Here is a 22,469-nt window from a genome sequence, read left to right as displayed (position 1 = left end):
TCAACCACAGTCCTCCTGTGCTTGCCTGTACCTCTGGGAATTATATGCCAAACATGAGGCATCCTAGGACTGAGCCCTGGGAATGCCACTTGTAACCGGTTTAAAGTTGGACCTAGTTCCTGCAACTCTCACCATGTGGGTTCTGTCCGTGAGCCAGTTGGCAACCCATCTTGTGATGTAGGGGTTTATGTTCAGGCTGGTGAGCTTGTCTAGAATACCAGAATGGGGAATGGTGTCAAAGACCTTAGAGAGGTCTAAATAGGCTGTGTGTACCACCTTTCCCTCGTCTATAAGTCCGCCAGGTTTAAGAGGCATGATCTGCCCTTAACAAAGCCGAACTGGGTAGGGTCCAGTGTTTGGAGATTCCCAATGTCTCTGTTAATGAGTTCCATGATGATGCGCTCAATAGCCTTGCAGACCAAGCTAGTCAGGCTTATAGGGCAATAGTTCCTGGGGTCTGTTGTGGCTCCACCTTTGTGGAGCGGAATAACCATTGCTGTGTGCCACTCTATGGGTACATAGCCTGTGGAGAGGCTGAATTTGAACAGTGTTTAGGTGAGGGGTTAGTTCATCTTTGAGCTTGTGTAGGATGCAGCCTGGGACACCGTCCGGTCCCACTGATGCTGTGTTTTTGGCTTTGGAGAGGACTGTTTTAACCTGAGTGTCTCTGATTTCAGGGACTTTACATTCTTCTGGTGTGGTTATGGGCCCTTTTGAGGGTGAGAGGGGGGTGAAGTTTGTGCTGAACCTGTCTGCCAGGATGTTGGCGATATCGGTTGGTTCAGTGTATTTTGTGCCATTCTACACTAACTCTGAGCAAATCTGAGCATTGCCACTTAGATTCTTGACATACCTAAAGAATGCCTTGTGGTTATCTTTGGAGTCCTTGGCAATTTTCGTTCAAAGCAAAGCTCACCATGGATGATTTTATGAGGGATCGCAGGGATGTCTTCCCTTCTTGGGATTTTACTCTTTTCTGTACTAGTTTCCTCCTCCTATCATATAGCTTGTTTATGGCAGGAGTCCACCAGACTGGTTTCTTTTTCTTGGAGGAGTGAGTCTTGGTTTTGCTTGGGATGGCACGATCCATGCATTCTTGTAGGTGCCTGTAGAATGCATTAGTAAAGAATTTTGCAACTTGGACAGCATTATCCTTCAGCATGGGGGCTTTGAAGCTTTCCACCTCGGTCTTAAGTAACATGAAGTTTTCTTTTGAAAAGTTTTTTACGGTGGTTTCCTTGTCTGGGGGTGGGGGCGAAATGTCGATATTCAAAGTGATTTGTTTATGGTCAGATCTAACAAGTGAGGGGTTGAACTCCGGTGTGGAACACCAGTCGCCCATGTTGGTGATGACCAGGTCCAATATGTTGTCACCTCTGGTGGGAGTGTTGACCAGTTGAACCAGGGCGTTTGAGTTTATACATTCTAGGAAATGCTGGGCAAGGGAGTTAGTACTTGAGTAGTTCTCCCAGTTAATGTTTGGGTAATTGAAATCACCCAATATTAGGGTGTTTGGTAGGACCTTTATGTTTCCCAGTGTTTCCAGAAACATGGAATGGGGGTCCTGGGACATGGTGGGTGATCTGTAGCAAGCTACAATTTGAATTGCAGTTTTGCCCGTTGTTAGTTGCACGTGGATGATCTCTGAAGCATCATGTGCTGTGCCACTAACCTGGAGGTGAGAGTGTCCTGGATGAATATGGATACGCCCCCGCCTTTTGTATTTCAGTTTGGGTTCTGTGGCCAAAATGTATGGTATGAGTTGTAGCCTGGTAGTGCTGGGGTGCTTTCTGGAGCCTTAAACCAGGTTTCTGTTACTGTACATATATCAATTTTCTCCATACTGAGGAGTGCCTCGAGTGCGTGCATTTTGAGGTTTAGACTTCTGGCATTGAGTAGCATTACCCTCAGTTTTTTTTACTTGTGCTATTTACAGTGATGGGTTTGTCTTTTGAGCCTTGCCTAAAAAAGGCACTATGGGGGTGGCAAGAGCCTTGGCCAGTATTTGAAAGCCTAAGGGTGACAGGTGCAAGCCATCTCTAGCGGAGCAGCGTGGCTTGTCGAGCATGTCATCCCAGGCGGACAGACACTGGATCCCCTTTGAATGACACCAGAAACTTAGCCAGTTGTTGAAATCGAGAATTTTTTCTTTATACCGTGGTATCATTCTTGGTGAGGGCAGGATGCTACTCAGGGTCAGGGTCATACCGGTCTGGGCTACGTGATCAGAGAGCTCTTCCATGTCTCTTTTCATGTAGTCCAGGGAGGTACGGCTCAGGTCATTCGCACCAACATAGACAATGACAGAGTCATATTTGTACTTGTTCTGGAGTGACCTGAGTGCTTGTGTTATGTGCCAGATCCTGGCACCCGACAGGCAGCTAACAATAGCCTTCTCCTTATTCAGCCTAGTGAGGGGGACGTCAGTGTGACTGACTATAGAGTCACCTATTACTAGTATGTTGGGTATGTTATTTTGCCTTAAGGGCTGTGATTGCATGGCACACTGGTTTTGTGAAGTATGTGTTTCATGGTTTGTGTTGGGGGGTGGAGGTTGCTTGGTTGTTTGCTTTGGAGGTCTCTGTTGGTTTTGCAGATTTTTATTTAGAGCCTCCGAGTGTGTTTTCATGTATTTATGTGTTTTTTCGCCAGTGCTGGTTTAATGGGTCTATGTGAGACTGCTGGTGTGATGCAAGTATTTCCCTTCTCCTCTTGACTGTCTGATCCAGTCTTGGGTTGAGAGAGCTTAGCCTCCAGTTTTACTGTATAATTGCATCTCTCGCATGTATTAGTGTTTGGTGGTAGGAGGAGGGTTGTCTGTGCACATGAGGCAGTTGTAACATTGCCTCAAAATGCCCAGATTCACCAGTTGGACTGGAGAGTACACCTGAAACTGCCCTTTGGACATGACTGGATAGGTACAGTGAACTGTTTTACTGGATGGCTGGTAAGGTTGAATAGATAGCCTTGTCCTTCTGTACAGTACAGGGGGGTCTAGTGCTAGGGTTTATAAGTGCGTGCTATAAGTTTTGAGCAAGTACCAGACTGAGAAATGAATGGTTTGGGTGCTTATATTGAAAGTTTGTCTAGTTCCAAGGAAAAAATTGAAGAGGAGACTTTGTGGAGCCGGGAGCCTGTTCTCTGTGTTTCAGTTCAGCTGTGAAGCGGGTTTTTGTTTTGCATTTATTAATTTGTTGGTGTTGAAGTCTTTCGTGTTTAGATTTTAATCATCTCTGTTTAGTTTTGTTTAAATTTATTTAGGGTGTGTTTTCACCTGTTATGGCTGGAATTTTGTTTGAAGATATTTTCAACCTGAAAGATATTGACCCTCTCGGCAAGAAGTTTGACAGAGTTTCTCGTCTTCACTATGAGAGTGAGTCGTTCAAGATGGAGCTGATTCTGGATGTAAATACTCAGGTGTATCCTGTAGATCTTGGTGACAAGTTTAGATTAGTAATTGCCAGCACTCTCTATGAGGATGGTTCACCAGATGATGGAGAATACAATCCTGTGAATGACAGACCTTCAAGGGCAGGCCAGTTTGAATATGTGATGTATGGCAAGGTATATCGAATTGAAGGGGATGAGTCATCGACAGAGGCTGCGACCAGATTATCAGCATATGTATCATATGGTGGGCTTTTGATGAGGCTACAGGGGGATGCAAACAATCTTCATGGCTTTGAAGTGGACACCAGGGTTTATCTGTTTATGAAGAAACTTGCATTTTAACTTTTTCCAGGAGTAACTGTATGCTGATAGACATTTACGTACTGTGAAAGGAATAAATGAAACTGGTACCCCATATTTCTACTGGTCTTGCAGCACTTCTGGTGGTGTCTGTGGAAAACATCATAACGGATTAGTACGACTTTTGGGGCTGTCATAACCTTCTGAGTTCTTTTGAGGTGGTTTCACTCTAGATACTGTTCAACTGTTGAGAGGCACCTTCAAGTTTTTGAGAGGGTTGCTTGGATGACATCCTCTACCTGCCCTTCAGAGCATCCTTTTTCTTGATGAAAGACATTGAGCAACAGAGTAACTTACATTACTGTCTTCTGAATGAAATTCATTATTTTACTTTTGATTTGGTTTGTAACTAAAGTGGAGTCGTTTGTTTTTCATTTGTATAAATGTAAGATTGCCTTTGTCATGTGTGAAAATTTAATAAAGATGTTTGTTGGAGAAACAAATTTTAACTCTGTCCCCTTAATTCTGGCTAAAACTGGTGACTTTTAGAGAAAAGGTTTGAATTATGCTTAATAAATAATCAGAATAGTTATAGTTATAGACTTCTTTTACTTCCGAAAGTCTGTGTTAATTCACGTTCTGTTTTTCTGTCAGTATCTCAAGTTTATAGTTTTATTATTTTAAAAGTGTCCCCGATAGTCCCTGATCATTTCTGGATATGTCCTTGATTTTGTTGAGATTTGTCCCAGATTCTTTGAGAGCTATGATGACAGGACATACTGCAACCATTTACTACTTGTGTGTATGAAAGAAGAATGAATATTTTAAAAAGTCATCTGTGGAATTCAACATACTTAGAAGGAATATAAGAATTAACTGAAAATGTTTTTTAAATTTTGTAAAATAAAAACATATTTGCAAATTTTGCATCAGGGCAACGCGGAATATGTATCTTTAAGACACGATGCCCCCACCTTACATTTACTTTTTTCCTTAGAGTAATTACTGTGTATCACATGTTATCTGGAGTATGCATGTATGTAAAACAAAACAGTCCTGAGATAGTTTCATGCTTTTATTTCAACCTTGAGCATTTCATTACTGGAGTAACAGTCTACTCTCTGTAATAAAATCCATAGGAATGAAGTTCAGTAACTTTACTATTTTTTGCTTGTTATTGACGCTCATATGTTATTTTGGATGTCTATACTCTCAGTCCGGGTCTCTGAATATGCATTTCAAATTTATGGGAATGTTAATGATTTTGTTAATGATGTGATGACTTTTTTACACCATGAATAGTTTTTTTGAACAATTTTTCTCTTCTGAAACTGTGGAAAGTCATTGTGCTGTACGTTAAATATAGCTGAAATATTTTTGTTTGATGTTGACCAAAAATACAATACTTTAAACATTTCCTAGAGAATTAGTTGAAATTAAGTGCGTGTAAGACTAGTGCACTTTGCCTGAGGTAGATATGTAAAACTGAATAATTAAGGACCAGACTTTATGTGCTGCACTGTACTATGTCAGATACTGTATGTTCTATTGTTCAGCACTAGGAACCCAGGAAACTAAATAATTTATGGTAACACTTCTGTCTTTGGGATTTAACTATTACTGCTTTCTTTGCTGTTTGTCATTGATGCAGAAACAATAAAGCATGTTTTCTAACAGCAAAAACAAGGACAAATAGGCTTTTTGCATTATCGTGTTCCAGTCATAGCATTGCAGACAGCCCAAGTGAAACAAGGTAGAAAGCAAGAGTTATGGATGGCATTTTTTAAAACTTCGCCTCAATGGACATCTCAGGGCCTGGCAGCGTTTTGCTATATTTTTACCCATAGCTCTCTTTTTCAAACCTTTCCTTGCTCTTTTGACAATGAGAACATAGCTGCACCTCAAGTCACACCTTCATTTTGGATGGAGGGGTGTATTACAAGCAAAAGCTACAATCTGTACATTAAAAAGCCACCAAAAGGCAGTGACAGAACATCACTCACATTAACAAGCATTCAGGCTTTACTGGGATGAATAATCTGCTCACCCTGATTTGCAACAAAAATAAAATAATATCTCCCAAGAGCCACTGAGAGTTGCCTCAAAGACTACTCACTCTGTTCTGATATTGTAAGTGTGTGAAAATAAAGGGGGGGGGGGGCTTGTGGGAAGAAAAAACCCTAGCTGCAAAACCTTTAAGAATGAGTGCCCCACTGTGACATTTATGGAAAGAACAAATTGTAAAGTTGTAAAATAATGTTAACCATGTAAAGTGATGCAGGGGCATTTTAGTACTGCATATACAAAGGTGTGCTGAAAATGTTTCATTTTTACATTCTGGCCCTAGCTGGCCTTCAGTTTGTTCCTCCATCACACTCCTACCTGACAACATTCAGTCATGCCTACAATGACATTACTTATTGGACAAGACATTAGTAAAGCCTTTGTTCCAAGAGTTGTTTCCACAGTAGGCTTGCTTCAAAGTTTAACAGCACAGTAAAATTTATTATTTCTTATACCATGTCAGAAGGTTTGTAATTCCAAGTCAGACATTGAAATTGCTAGATGTTAGTTGTAGCTGACCCTGGAGATAAATAAAGCATAACTCATAGCTCTAGCATGATCATACCTCTCAACCTCTTAGTGAAAGAAATGTGGACAAAGCCTGACAAAATGGGGGGGGGGTGCAAAGGCTCAAAAATAGGGTCAGATTTTAAATATTGCTCTTATAAACTTAGAAGGTTGCTAGAGTAACAGGTTTTGTGTTAGTATGCATTTTCTGAAGAATTTGAAGTCTGAAACTCAAATGCATGTCATTCAGATCATCCCAGTGATTTGCCAGAAAGCCACAAATTTTATGAAGAATAGACCAAAAATATGTGGCAGAAATCTGGACATTCTGCGATAGTCTGGACAGTCGAGAAGTGTGGGCATGATATGGAAATCACAACTTCTGAGCTTTTTAACTTTATGCTGTATTCTCAACTACCTCTTTTTTGAGGAAACGCTAATCCTTGAAATTTGCTACTGGTAAAAGATGAAGATGGCTAACGCACACAGGTTTTCTGCAGGGCAGTCCGTCGTAATAATCCTTTTCCTATATGTATTCAAGAGTTTTTAAGGCACAAGAAAACTACATTGGTATATTTCTGAGGAGCATCTCAAAACAAATAAATAAATAAACAATTGAGATGTAACAATCCGTCAGCATTTAGCAGTCGTTAAAGCTAAGTTTTCTTACAACAACAAACTGACAAACAGCCAGTTTGCATTACTATGTTCCATTCATACCTTGTAAACAACACAAGTGAAACATGACAGAAAACAAGAAAGTAAAACATAAAAAAAAATAATTCACAAAGTATAAATGCTATAATACATTCCTAGCTGTGGGTTAATGTTGAAAATTCTCATCGGAAAATGTGTTTACACTATCATCTTCATCTCAGGAGTAAACCTCACATCTCTGTGAGTAAATTCTTATGTAATTCATGCTAAGTATTATACTGTAATATTAAACAGGGGTATGGCTCATACAGTATAGACAAGTCAATCAGCAAGGTTTAAACAAGATTATAGTTGAAATTTTAACTGCGTGACTCATGGAGAAATCAAGCGCTCACAATGAAATAGAGCTGCTAAATAAAGAAAATGAGAGAAACACCATGTTCTTTTCCCTGTTGTGTCTCACTGTTTAAGAAGTAGAATTCAGTTATTTTCACTGCTTACTGAGAGAAAGAATTGCCAGATAATTTTCCTTGCTAAGTAGTAAACCATGGCAGGAACCTTATTCAGCTTTAGTACTTACACATTTAGGTCATTCTGATTAAAAAAAAAAAAACAACCAATGGAGGAAAATTGTAAAAAGTTTATAAACTATTTCCAACAACACTGTCTGTTAGGACTGAAAGACATCACCAGTAGATTGTGACCACACAAACCAAATGGCAGACACATACATGCATGTTTATTAGGCTTTTAAATATATTCCGAGAGATGGATATATATTGTTATGAGAATAACAGCAGTTACAGACTGAATCTTATTATTTTGGGGGGGATAAAACTGTTTGTCCTTTATCTAGCAGTTATTTATTGTATGCCCTTATGAATTACAAGTGTGAAGTGTCTATGCTGTTTTTTTGTTATACTTGCACATTCAGCTATGTCGTGTTTTTTTTTCTTAACCAAGTTTTTCATCTTAACACAGCTTTTAAGGTATCTGATGAAAAAGACTGCAAACCAAAGTGATTATGGCAGACTTTACAAAGACAGAATACATCTAAATCGGTTAGTGTGGACAGTAAGTGAAGCTTCCTGAAAAGCCAGTCACTGAGCAGTACAGGTGTAGCCAGGATATTTTTTTCAAAAATTTCTTTATTGCAGTTTTTAGGTTACAACATATAATACATTATACAATATGATACACACACAACATACAACAAAACATAACATTCTATATACAATATATGCAAAAAAGTCACTTCAAAAATCCAGTTTTTGTACTAACCACATATTCTGCAGTGATAAGAAGAATAAAACAGTACCATTAGTTGTTTATTACATATACTAGGGAAAGTCAAACTAAAACCTCTTTATATAGGGTATGTGGTTTTTTAATCAACTTATCTCGCAAATATTTATAAAATGACAATGTTAAAAAGGTTCTAAGTATATCCTTATTGATTGCCTTACAGATTTAATATTTTTACCTCTTGAGAATGAAATCTAATAAGTATTCCCAATACTCTTGGTAATATTTACGTTTCTTAGTAACATATAGTAGCTTGTGGGGGGCAATGTATTTGATTGCTACATTTCTAAAACCTTCCCATGTGAGTGAGGTTGCAGTAGTCCAATTCTTTGTAGTATAGAATTTGGAATTGGATACAAAGTTGCAACCCTTTCTCCCTCTACTGCTTCGTCTAGTGTCCCAACAGGACTGCCTTTTTTACTGCAGTAGGTATGATAAATACAGAATTAAAAACGCAACACATATTACAACTATTAAATTTGAAGTCTTTATGGATAGCTAGTAATCTAAGAAGCATACATCATTCTGTGGACAAAATATATGCCTAGCCTCTTTAATAGCTGTACTGTATGTCAGTAACCAGGCATGGTGCTTGTGGAGCCAGTTGAATAAGGCTTGAACCCAAATAGTTGGCCAACAGGAAGCATTGCTTGATATGGATGTGGAGTGTGCATCTTGCTTTCAGTCACAACAAAAAATCTGCAGCCATGTGAGAATCCCTGATATTGCAAATGTGTAATCACTTCAGATTTACCACCGGAATGTTATGAAGGTAGGCAGCAAGGGGTGCACATCAGCAGAACCATCCAAGAACATATATGTATATCTATTCTAAACAGGTGAATAATAAATGCCTTTTCTTTAACTTGCCATACGATTACACTGCTAAGTAGTCATTTCTCTTTGCAGTTATGGCAGCCTGTAGGGCACATTTACATTTGAAAATGTAAACCTGGTGTGCTGAAAATTTGATATAATAAACTGTTGTTTTGCTGTTTTTCACAGTAAAATATGGGTTGTCGGTTTTGGCTATGGTAGTAATTGTTCTTCATCTCCATGTTTCTATTTCATTTTTCATTGTTGCTGTGAGTGCAGTGTCTCCGTGGTGTATGTATCAGTTATGTAAATATAGGGATACTCTAAGCATGTCCTTATTTCTTTTCCATGGCATAAAACACTAAACAATTAGCTTCGCTGACTATGACTGATAACATGTTATGGTTCTCGCATGGCTCTCAAGTAAAATACTTGACATCTCCCTCAAAAGATTTAGATTACTAAAGCAATATTATGAGAAACATTTTTCTCTTAACTTCTTCCAAGTTATTTTCAAAGTTTACTGAGGACTGCAGATGCTACACCACATGTGAAAGACAGAGATGTTTCTTTGGCAACCAGCATAGGTCAGTGACCATTTTCTTTCATGAAATGGCATAAAAGGGGTTATCACTTTTTTAGATGCCCAAAGTGAGACATTTTTTATGAAATCGTGTACTTTTAAGGACAAACCATACATGCAACCAGTAAAAAGGAAAGGATTTCACTTTATTGTCAGAATAAGAACTCACTTTTAAGGAAATTGAATGGCTTCTTGTTTTTTCATATATTAATAATACATTTCAGATTTAAAATAATAGTTTTATGCAACCACTAGAGGAAACAGAGGAGTTATTTTTTCCATAAAATCTCAGGACAGTTGTCATGTTTCATGTTTTTTGCGGGACATAACTGCCTAAATGGGGACTATCCTGCAAAAAGAGGGACATGTGGTAACCCAAGGCATAACTAGCATGAGGTTGCCAACCTGAAAAGGACTTAGAGTTTGCCTTCCTTAAAAATTCCTATATACTAACTTCTTCTACAGAACAGAGTAATAACATGACCCTGAAGCAACTGGAAGTACACATCAATCTTGGCATTAATACTATCAGATGCTCGTCAGACAAACATAATAAGGACGTAAGGACATTTTCCTTTATACACAGATATTTCATATATTTTGTTGCGTAGAACAGGTATAATAAATTGTTTGTACTTGTACTTATTTGGAGTCAGCATTATAAATGAAATTCTGCTGAGTACTCCAATTACAAATGATAGTCATTTATTATTAATGAAGTGTTAATAAACTGATGTGAATTTTAAATTGATTCCTGTATTTTAATAATTGCTGCATAAAATAGCAGTTGAGCCATCAAACAAATTATCTAGCAACTGATTAATGTGCCATATGTTAATCACGGCAGAGTAGGGTCTCAGTAAAGGGCAATCCCCACTCTGTGGTTTGCTGTAAAATTGTTTGTGTATAATAATTAGTTTTGTTTCTGTGTGGGTCAGTTTGAAAGTGAAAGTTGCATTAGCACAGAGAAGTTACAAAGGAGAGGTGTGTAAGTAAAGGTGTTCCACTCAAAAAATAATTTTTTCCTGCATTTCCAAAATGCAAATTTGGTTACTATTAAAAGTAGAAGAATGTCACTAGTTTTCTCTGCAGAGATTTTCAGTACTTTCTATGGCTTTCTTCTCATACAGTTTTTCATAAAACTGAAAATATAAAATACCATTGTTTCTGTGTGGTTTTCAGGGGTTGTCTAAATGACAGAAAAACAGATATATAACATCAGTTAATGTCAGAGTGGTATTGTTTTGTTTTCCCCAAATAAATCCTGAAGTAATTTGACAACCAATATATATTTTATTAAAAATACACACACACACACACACACACATGCACACAGACACACACACACACACACACACACACACACACACACACACACACACACACACACACACACACACACACACACACACAGGCACATATATCTGTCTGTCTATACATACATATATGCACACACACACACACACACACACACATATATATATATATATATATATATATATATATATATATATATATATATATAGATATATCTACATACACACACACACACACACGCACACACATGCAGACACATATATCTATCTGTCTATATATACATACATGCACAGAAATTAAAACAAAAAACAAAATAAACCCCCCTCCCCTCACTACTTAGATGTAAATATACCAGCATCACTGTCACAGCACTCAAAGAAGGGAAAAGTAATTCTTGAATTATAAATCAATAATTCTGTTAAAATAATAAAAAAAAGAAAAGCTAGACTAAAGACATAGCAACCCACCAAAGACACACATTTACATGGAACGAGCCAAGTACACAGTATTCCAAACACACATTTTTATTTTTAATTTAGCACATTCGATAAATTGTGCATTCAGAAACCTATACAGCTGGCAAAAAAAAAACTGCATTCCTGACATTATGCCTCACACTCATATATATGTGTGTGTGTGTTTGTATGTAAATATATTTGTGTGTGTGTGTGTGTGTGTGTGTGTGTGTGTGTGTGTGTGTGTGTGCGATTCACACACACATGTATATTCATCCACACATACAGATATATGTACAGTGTGCACATGCATACATTTACACACACAAATTTGCATACAGATACATATGTATTCACTCTCGCATACATGTAAGACACGTCCCTCATGATATCATAGAGTACGTATAGCAAATGGCACTGCTGACCTCCCCACGATGATATCACTCTTCCTTACGCCCAGCACCATTCCTGTTTCTGCTAACAGCATCACACTTGCATTTCTACCCCTTCATATGAAATAAGATCAAGAGTTATGTTATGTAGTCACTTTACATTATCTTACTAACCAGATCAGGCAAGTAGGCTCTGCGGCTCTGCTAAGAAGTGTAGATTAATGTAGAAAGGTGGCATCTGGAGCTGAACCCTCTTTCTGCTTATTTTATATATTTATCTGTACACACACACACACACACACATATATATATATATATATATATATATATATGTATATATGTATATATGTATATGCAGCTGCGGTGGTGCAGCGGTTAGCATTCCTGCCTCACAACAAGAGGTTCTCTGGTTCAATCCTTGGCTGGGGTGCCTTCTGTGTGGAGTCTGCATGTCCTCCCTGTGGTCATGTGGGTTTGCTCCGGTTTCCTCCCACATCCCAAAGACATGCTGTAGGTGGATTGGACACTCTAAATTGGCCCTAGGTGTGAGTACATGCATGTGTGTGCCTTCTGTGGAAGGTTGGGTGCAGGCTGGCAACTCAACACTGTAAAAACTCCACTGCCAATCATGAGCGGACAGGTGATCTGCTGTGGCGACCCCTGACCAGGAAAAGCTGAAAGAAGAAGAATATGCATATAAATAAATAAATATATATATACATACACACATATATATAAATATGTACACACACACACGTACACATATCTACAAATCCCTTTTTCCCATTCTATTTTTACAGACGGGTCAGTGTCACTTTAGCTGAGTGGCTGTGTGTGTGTGTGTGTGTGTGTGTGTGTGTGTGTGTGTGTGTGTGTGTGTGTGTGTGTGTGTGTGTGTGTGTGTGTGTGTGTGTGTGTGTGTGTGTATCTATCATTCTGTGTCTATATATAGATATAGGTGTGTATACATATATATATATATATATATATATATATATATATATATATATATATATAGATAGATAGATAGATATACACACATACATATAATTTTATTAAGAAGTGCATGTTTTTTCATGATGGGCATTACTCACTGTTCAGAGGGAAGTTTTTAAATGCTCAGTTTTCATAACTGAGATCAGTAATAGAGGATACTGAAACAATAGGCCTAGTTCCAAAAACCTTGCAGTCATTGCAAGTAACCACTTACACTGACAGCAGGTCTTTTAGATTCTGGCTCCCAATGCAAGCCTGTTTATAGGCCTTACACTGAAGTAAGTCATTTACACTGAAAGCAAGTCTTTTAGAATCTGGGCAGACTTACACTGAGATCAGCTCTTATGGAATCTGACCCAATGAGTTTGCATTTCATCATTTGATACTTTTCTGTTAAACCCCTACCACGTCTTCGCGCTGCTGTGTTTCGGCACTATTTTATCATTCATACAGGACTGACAAATGTGATGTGAAAAATATCATTTTCATTGGGTAAGGTTACCTTTTTTTTTATTTCATTTGGCAAGCAGGCAGTACTGCAGAGACGAATGTCTTGCGTGGTGCTACACGATTGCAGTTTTTACAATGTGAAGAACGACTCCTTTCATTTGCATGTGAGGGCTGACTGAATAAACCGGGGACTGAGAGCTTTGGCAAGACCTTTTTTATGGGTATTGTACTGCAGTACAACTGTGAAGACTTTTTCAGGGAACCTCGCGTAGCTGAAAACATACAGCTGCAATGCAATGTGTTCTTTATAAAGTTTGCAGTCGTTGATTTGACAGCAGTACACATTAAACCTGAGAATGCATGGTAAACATCACCCAATCCAGGCATATCGAGTAAGTAGTATGAATCTTTTCACCTTCTCTCCTAATGGTATTCCCCTACATTAACCTTCTTCTACAGTGAGATGGGATTCTCTCTTAAGTATTATACTGAAAAGGTAACTAGCTTCTGGCTGAAACCATGTGTAAAAAAAAAAAAAAACTCCCACAACTGGTAAGGGTTTAACGGTGGACTGCAGCTATTTCTGCAATAACCAAATGGTCCTGTGACATGACAATAGACACTTGTAAGTCAGTTGTACAGAAGTAGTTATCACCCACAAACCTGTGTCCGGTACTGAAATACCGGCTAAATATAGCAGCGCAAACTGGTAGGGGTTTAACAGAAAAGTACCCATTATTTTATGGTATAAGCAGACGTTTGGGTCTAGCAGATCCGGCTACCTCCAAAACGTAGATGTTTTGCGTAGAATAATTTTTCAGCTTTGTATCATGACGTATATTATATATGTTTTGTATGTTTTTTTTTTAGCTTTATTATTTGATGAACATTAAACTGTTTAAAATTGTTTTGCTTCAGACTAATGTTGCAGTTAGAGTTGTGTTTCCTTTTAGGTTTCTTTTTTTTTTTTTTTTTTTTTTTTTTTGAAAAGCCTGTAATTTTTGAAACATTTCTTTAAAACAGCAGTGTCAAAATTACACAGGAATTACTGACATTTATGTTTTGGTGTTTTATCAGATTAGGTGCTATATATAAACTGTGAACATTACTAAGTACACAAAACATTATTTTCTAACAGTAGAGGGCAACGTTGAGATTATTTGAAATGTGAAGCAAAAACCATTTTTATTATGTTTCTTTTAAGTGAGATTTATGTTGCTATGTGCAGATTATTTATTTCTGTGTATTATTATCTAAGGTTCTAGTGATAGCAGATATTTTCTGCTAAATTCCAGTCAAATAAATACATTGAGTTACTGATTCAGGATACATGCTGTGCCCAAATAAGGATCTTTCAGAGCCCTCTTGTCTCAGATAATGATCAACTGACAGTTGGTCATGAGTTAATAATGTTGCTTGCTGAAATATGCATACCATGCGGTATCAAGCCTTTCGGCAGATGAAAGGCAAATACGGCTATAGTTAGACAAAGAGAAGTTGGAACAATATGTAAATTATGTTGCTGACCTTACTGCTTTCCTGTAGATAGCATTTGTGATGCGTGGTAAATTGTTAAAGTATTTAAATTATGCAATGTGTTTTAGGATCCGGTTATGCAACAGCAGTAAATGTCTGCCCTGCAGATAAAAAGTTGGGTTGTATCAAAAAAATAATGTAGAAATAATATTAGTTAAAATGGACCCAAAAAGAAAAAAATAATGTTTTTTTTTCGGTTTATATAATCTGGAACTGTTCTATTTTTGTTTGTGTGATAAATTTAAATATACTGTGACTTGTTTTATAGTCATGAGAAAAATACTAGACTGTATATAATTCACTGGGTAATAAAACATGTGGTTGCATTTTAATTTGAAATCCTATACGTAAAAGGTTTTAATGGAGTCCGTGCATGAAAAGAGACAAATCACTTCTAGTTGCCTTGAATTCTGTGGTCTTTTACTTTCCATATCTAACTTGTAATATGTCTAAATGCTACAACAGCTAGTTAAATCCTAACACACACATACACACACACACACACGCACACACATATATATATATTATATATATATATATATATATATATATATATATGCACACACACACACACACACACACACACACACACACACACACACACACACACACACACACACTGAATGATTTATAATGAATGTTGCTTTACTGTTGTGCATTTCTAGGGCTTTGAGTCAAATGAACTGTGTAATATGGTAAAGTAATTATTTGTATGCTTGGTGCTTGCTTTCTGCAAAATCTCTACTATCAGCATGGTTGCAGTGCTGTTTATTTTTTCAGTAGCTTTCAATGGCTGTCATCCTGTCAGCTTCCCACATATGGCTTGCATAAAGCTATACCAGATATTGAGAAACAGTACATTATATCAAGATAAAATAAATAATGTTGGAGACAGTGTAGTTTGTGTCTCATGTCTGCTGTACTCATTCAGCTATTATATTTTTTGTTTGTGTAGTAAGTGCAAGCAAAGCCTTGCTGCATTCACACGACTCCTGTTATGAGGAAATTGTGTTAGTCTGTGGTTCTGGTAAAGTTTCACATTGAATATTTAAATGCTGACTTCTCACAGGGATTCAGTTACAGCCATACTTCTAAGCATACCCCAACTTACTATTTTACCCAAGCTGGCGTGACCTTATAACACATAAAAGCAATGCAGATTGCTACAAAAACAAATACTGTTGTAATTCAGAACAGGTGTCTTTACTTTTGTTAAAATAATTTGTACACAATTTCTTATCAGTATTTGACCTGGTTATCATAACAGTGTGCAGTTTAATGTAGTGGACTTGTCATTTAGCAGTAGAGTGTTGTTGTCTGTCTTCAGCTTTTTTCGGTTAGGGGTCGCCACAGCGGAACTCCGGTCCGCTAATGATTGGCAGTAGATTTTTTTATGGTGCTGAGTTGCCAGCCCAACGCCCAACCTTCAGCGAAGGCATGCCCATTCACACATGTCTTTCAAATGTCACTCGACTGCGGGGAGGACATGCAGACTCACACAGAAGGCACTCCAGCCGTGAATCGAACAGGAGAACCTCTTGCTGTGAGGCAACAGTGTTAAATATACCTTAATATATCAACCATTGTATATTGATATGTATCAAGGCCATTAATGTTTTAATTTCTATACATTATAAAAGGCACACTGAGACATAAGGGTACAGAACAAAAAGAAGTGTAGAAAGAGTTACCCCCACCCCATCAGTTTGTTAAAATGCTGTTTGAAATGATATCCATACTAATGCCATAAACTTCTCTGTGACCTTATAACTTAGAGAATGAATTAGCTGAAAAAAATGCAGAAACAATATACCTTTTTTCCTAAAAGTATCCCCTTTCCTGATCTACCTGCTTCATTGCTTACCCTTCATTAATAGAACTATGAACACCACATATCTCCTCTAGCAACACTATAAACAATCCATTTTCCTTCTGAAATATACCTGGAGTTATTAAGAGCTGCGTTTTCCTTGTCTCACTCTTTCACTTGGCAAGTCATTCATCTGCTCTGCTTTACCTTTTCCTTCTGCCAGCATTTTGTTTTCATTTCAATTCAATTTCATGTAGGTAAAAAGGGGGTTCTAAGGATTGCCCATCCATATTACCAAGTACTTGCAACAATGAAACTGTACTATTTTTAAGCATGCACATTGTTTTAACTTTTCTTTTTCAGCTTTCTATAAACCTGCTGGTTTTATACACTCAGTAGATGTACAACAGTTTTGTAAGGCTGGTCTATTACAAAGTATCAGCTAAATGAAACAAAGAAGTACATTAATAACCTAACCAGGCACTGTGATGGTCAGCCCCTAACGACAAAATATGTGCATTGACTTTCCAGGGGCAGTGTCTTACAGTACATTCATACAAAGGAAGAAACGTGATACTTAGCTAAAAAGAAATCTAGAGAAATGCGCACATTACGTAATGTCACTTCTCTAGTATGAAGTGCTAACATATTATTTAGAAGCAGTAACATGTGAGTATGATGTCAGACATATTCCCTCTGTCTTACTTTATTTAACCCTCACATACACGGGTTAATACTCCAGCACTACTATGTGTATGTGATGGTGATTGTGCAATACCCCAGCCTTGGCAGCTTCACATACATGGGTTAATACTCCAGCACTACTATGTGTATGTGATGGTGATTGTGCAATACCCCAGCCTTGGCAGCTTCACATACATGGGTTAATACTCCAGCACTACTATGTGTATGTGATGGTGATTGTGCAATACCCCAGCCTTGGCAGCTTCACATACATGGGTTAATACTCCAGCACTACTATGTGTATGTGATGGTGATTGTGCAATACCCCAGCCTTGGCAGCTTCACATACATGGGTTAATACTCCAGCACTACTATGTGTATGTGATGGTGATTGTGCAATACCCCAGCCTTGGCAGCTTGACTGCTTGACTGAAACACTTTCATCAAAATTGCCTGCACCGATACCACATTACATAATAATTTAACAAAATTTCATGCTGGTGAATCTGGTTTAGTGCTATGCACTTTTGTTAACATTACTACAAACAGAAATTAAAAATAATATTTAAATCCTCATACACCGTCTAAATTAATTATTATCATCTTCATGTAAACTTGACAGTAGCATTAGTTGGAGAAAAAATGTAAACATTCTCAAATTCTATTAGCATAAATTGCATTTAAACTACTAGTACAATGGGCAAATATAACAAAATATGTGCTAATGTGTCTGTTGATGTGCATTTTGCTGAAAGGTAATAAAAAGGATATTTTCAGAAAATCAGCATAAGTTTGTGAAATGCATTTTCAACCACACCAGTTAATGTTGTGGTGATTGAGAAGATGAGAACCTGAAATTAAATCTGTTGTCCATTTTAGCAAATGTAACTCTGGAGATTGCTAGGTGAGAAGTAACCATGTGCATCTTTGAAAAGTACAAGTGATAATGCATGAAACAGACATGACCTTCATGTTGCCTTATATTTATGCACATCAGTGTTTTGTGATGCAGAAAATGTAGTACATGGATTAGAAACTGTAGTGAGATGTGTATGCTTTGTATGCATTTCTGTGCTTGTGTATGCTTTTGTTTACTTGCATATGTGCTGTTTGTATGTTCAGTCAACTATCTTTACGTATAGGATTCCATCACTGCAGTCATCATGTATGTCATCTCCAGACAGGCCTTAGAAACTAGCTTTCACTGTCATACATCTGATATGTATATCAGTGACATTTATGACATTAGCATGACTTTGCAATGTGTATTTTCCTTTGACGCTTCTGACGGCTAATGGAGGACTGTGCTTCCATGTGAGTTGAGTTCTGTTCTTCGTTATATAGGCAGTTACTGCTCCTGTTTTACTGTGTGTTGCATTTCTCCGGGGTAAACATATAGTGGCTCTGTAATCATTTGCATTTTCCAGTCACAATGTCAGATATGCCTTACCCTTGTGTGAATTGTATAATAGAAAACACTTATATATATATATATATATATATATATATATATATATATATATATATATATATATATATATACACACATACCCTAGAGGGCAGATGTTCTTTAGTAATTCAGCAAACACTGTTACACCCAGAAAACCCAGAGTAGGAGCTGTGGTGGCTGTATCACATTTGGTCTTACTTTCCCCAGGTAATTATCTAACAAGCAGTTCTCATGACATTTTATGGTAATGGTAGATTTCCCATGAAATCATATTTGGTTTTAGATGTTGGTGTTCCATTCGTATAAGTGGTTCAATGGTAAACTAGTGACTTTGCCCATCTTTCTGACAGAAACACTAAACAGGTAAATGAATGGTGTACAATGGTTGTACTCATCCCCTAGACCCTAAATGCACAGAAAATTGAATGTGCTTGTTTCCTACAAGACTTTCTGCCCTCTCATTTAATTTCACTCACATCCAGTTATATAGCCACATTTTCCACTTAACTGGAAAAAAATAATTACAAATTTTCCCTTGCTAGTTTTGTGTTCCTGTCTCTCCCAAACACAATTTATGGATTAATGACAGTAACCCCAGTGGCAAAAGGATGACTCCGATTTGACTGAAACAAACGACTGAGAAGTCACTACAGTAAGTTTTATAAAACAGCACACACTTATCCAAAGTGTTTCAGTAGGGAAAATACTTACATTTGCCCATCTGAGAGGGTTACTGTCTTGTAATCCTTCATTGCATACCACAATATCTGTATTATAATATAGTCCCTTTGAAAATGTACATGACTAAAGATTAAGAGTATAATAGTCACAGGAGATTCTGGGACCTCTGCATGGGGATACAGGGGCTTACTCTACAGCAATATATATTTCACTGTTTTGTAAAATTTGGTGTTCTGATACTTTGACATTTTTGACTAAAGGGAAGTGGAGAAAATGTTTCTGTTAATACAAAAGCCTTGCAGCTCCAGACATATACTATGACCAAAAATGCATATCCCTATTAAGACAAAATAACACCTCAGAGATCACACCACAGTGTACTAGTTTTCCATAGGCATACCTTTGGCTATCCAAAACACTAGGTAGACAGTTAAAGGTAACAATAAAATCAGCACACACACACACCATTGCAGAGGACACCTGTATCATAAATTGTGCTGAAGTGCCAGGAAGTCCCTATCCCTGTGTTGCACCTGTCAGTTAAGCTATCAGTTTTCTAGTCTTTTTAGATGGCATGTTGGATTTAAGGGAATCTCACATCTAAGACTGAACATAGTACTGAAACTGTAGTACAAGATATGAAGAAAGACTGAATCAGGCTCAATTATTCATCTATAAATGGATTCTGTAAGCAATATTACGCATGTTGTGATACAAGATTAAAACATTTGTAGTTTTCTTGTTCATCTTTTTAAGTAGGACCATCATTCCCACTGTCACTATATATGTGCCTGTTATATGCCACTGAACATGTAGTGTCCCTGTGTTTCTCTGTACAGTGCACGTTACTGATTTATAATGCCCAGCTTTATAAAGCACATTAACATATATTCTGGTACATGTGAAAGCAAGACATTATGTAAAACCCACTTTTGTTCTATTCAAAAAAAAAAAAAAACTAAATGTGTTCCCCTGTGAGCTGGAATTAAAGCTAGAGCAGTTTGCTAAAAAATGTAAATCTTCCCTTTCACTTTGAAGTTATTTTTACACTGTTCAGTGCAGTATTGGCACATGAATTCAGCATGCTAATGCTGAATGTGATACATAATGAGTTTAGCTGAAAAAAATGATAGTCCTGCTTTTCTAAGGAATGTTTTAGAAAGCTGATTGTAACAGATATAGCAAGTGTGCATCAACTCCTTTTCTGTTAAACTGCATGGTCATGTGTTGCAGATACTACTCTATTGAAAATAAGCTGCTTATACATTACTTAATACATTTGCTAAACACATTTTAAATATCAACTTAAAGAAGCAATGAGCAGCCAACTTCTGGGCTACAGTTATATCTATATAAACACACTCACTTAGCTGCCATATAGCTGTAATAAATTTAGCAGCGACCTATGATTTACGTAATGCCTTTCTAACAAGATATCTTGGCTGCAAGCTGTTTGTGGTGTCAGGTTTAAGGAAATCAGTAGCAAGTCCAAACAGTGTACAGAGGTCAGAAACACTAAACCAATTAAGATGAAATCATAAGCCACGTTAAGAAGGTGGGACCAACAGCAACTGGAGGATAGCAGCTAGACTGTGCTTCATGCTTCTCCGCTGTGGCACTGTCTAATCTGTTTTCCAGTCAGTAATGGCGTTTGAAAGGAGAGTGAGTCACTGCAAGTGTGAAGGAAATAATCATATTATTTGCAGTGAGTAAAGGTCTATCTACAGTCAGCGGAGTGTCCCTGAGATGTGGTAGCTTGTCACACTGCTGCAGTCTTGATACAGGATATGTGGGTCAGATCACTGCCGACTACAATGGGTAACTGTCTTGTTTTTCATTTCTTCCTCGAGGTTGTCTGTGTTTAATAGAGAAAAGCATCTGTACTAAGATTTAAAGAAGGTTTAATGAGTATTTACGAAACTACACATGCTATTGGGCTAATGTTGTGTTGCTGATTTTAACTGATAAATTCACTAATGTGACAGCAAAGAGAATTTTCTGTATCACTGCTTAAAGGCAATAGATACTTTTTTTCTGTTGCTTTAGAAAACTCTATTTTAAAATATGTAACTTTATATTGTTAATTCCTTAATGACTTCATTAACCATAGTGAATAAAACAATTTTTAAGAGGTATAGTATTAAAACCAGAAGTGAAAAGAGGCATTAAGGACACAGATGAGAATACAGGTTTATCAGCATTGCTTTCTGTTTTTCAGCTAAAATGGTTAAGTGTTTTACAATATTTGTTGAATGTTTGTTTTATATATGTATAACTGCAGAGTATAATTTCTAAACCATACCACAGGTCTGTAATACCACACAAAAGAAAAATGTGCTGATAATTATTCTAGATTTGATGGGTTAGTAACAGTACTTGATTGTTTTTTTCTTTGGATAAATGTGAAATATGTGATTTCATAATATTTAAATAGTAAGCACAAATGTGCAGTAAAAATCTGGAGTGGAAAACAAGATCATCTGATTATCTCTGATTTCACAATACATACTAAATTGTATGTGTCACTTCATAGCACATGATGACTAGCTCAGGGTATTTTGTATCTCAGTGTCTATTGTATGGTTATGTGGCAATCTGAGTTAGTATTTGTAAGACAAGGATATATGGCTTGTTAAAGTTTAAACGAATAATGAATCACATCTAACTGCCAAGTTTTGCAGTGACAGTAAAAGTTTACACTGGCAAATATATTTATACTTTGTTTAGCAAACTGATGTATGTGACTGGATACGTACACATAATTTGTTCTGTAGCTTCTCATTATGATACAGAACATACTGAAAGTGCTCTCGTGTGCAGCTTAAATACATTTCAAGTTTTGATTCATTCTCTTAATTATGTCTTTATTCCTTAAGAGGTTTTCATGAAAACCAAATATCAGTCATAGCTAATTGTCTCTCTCTCTCCACACACACACACACACACACACACACACACACACACACACACACACACACATGCAGACACATGGACATGTGCGTGCACAAAGAAAAACACACACAAACACACACACACACATGCATACACAGACATGCACATACTCGTGTGCAGACAC

General features: G+C 37.2%; 2 protein-coding genes across 3 annotated transcripts in view; both read left to right on the top strand.

Moving 5' to 3' along the window:
* Positions 1-22,469, top strand: part of ARID5B (AT-rich interaction domain 5B) — a 707,673-nt gene that overhangs the window by 445,472 nt on the left and 239,732 nt on the right. The window contains exon 1 of one of the 2 annotated variants that reach the window (XM_044056389.1): positions 20,952-21,211. The exons of the other annotated variant lie outside the window; for it this stretch is intronic. Within the exon in view, the coding sequence (XP_043912324.1) occupies positions 21,181-21,211 (31 nt within the window). The 5' untranslated portion in view covers positions 20,952-21,180. Of the gene's footprint in view, positions 1-20,951; positions 21,212-22,469 lie in introns of those variants that run through there. 2 annotated transcript variants of the gene reach the window in all.
* LOC122789153 (DNA-directed RNA polymerases I, II, and III subunit RPABC3-like) lies at positions 3,269-3,732 on the top strand. The gene has a single exon (XM_044056390.1). It carries the CDS (start codon positions 3,280-3,282, stop codon positions 3,730-3,732), a length of 453 nt encoding a protein of 150 aa, XP_043912325.1. The 5' UTR covers positions 3,269-3,279.

This window comes from Protopterus annectens, chromosome 14.part0 (assembly GCF_019279795.1).
Source record: "Protopterus annectens isolate FY-2018-M chromosome 14.part0, PAN1.0, whole genome shotgun sequence".
NCBI lineage: Eukaryota > Metazoa > Chordata > Ceratodontiformes > Protopteridae > Protopterus > Protopterus annectens.
Note: the sequence above shows the minus strand (reverse complement) of the source record. Positions and strands in the feature narration are given on the sequence as shown.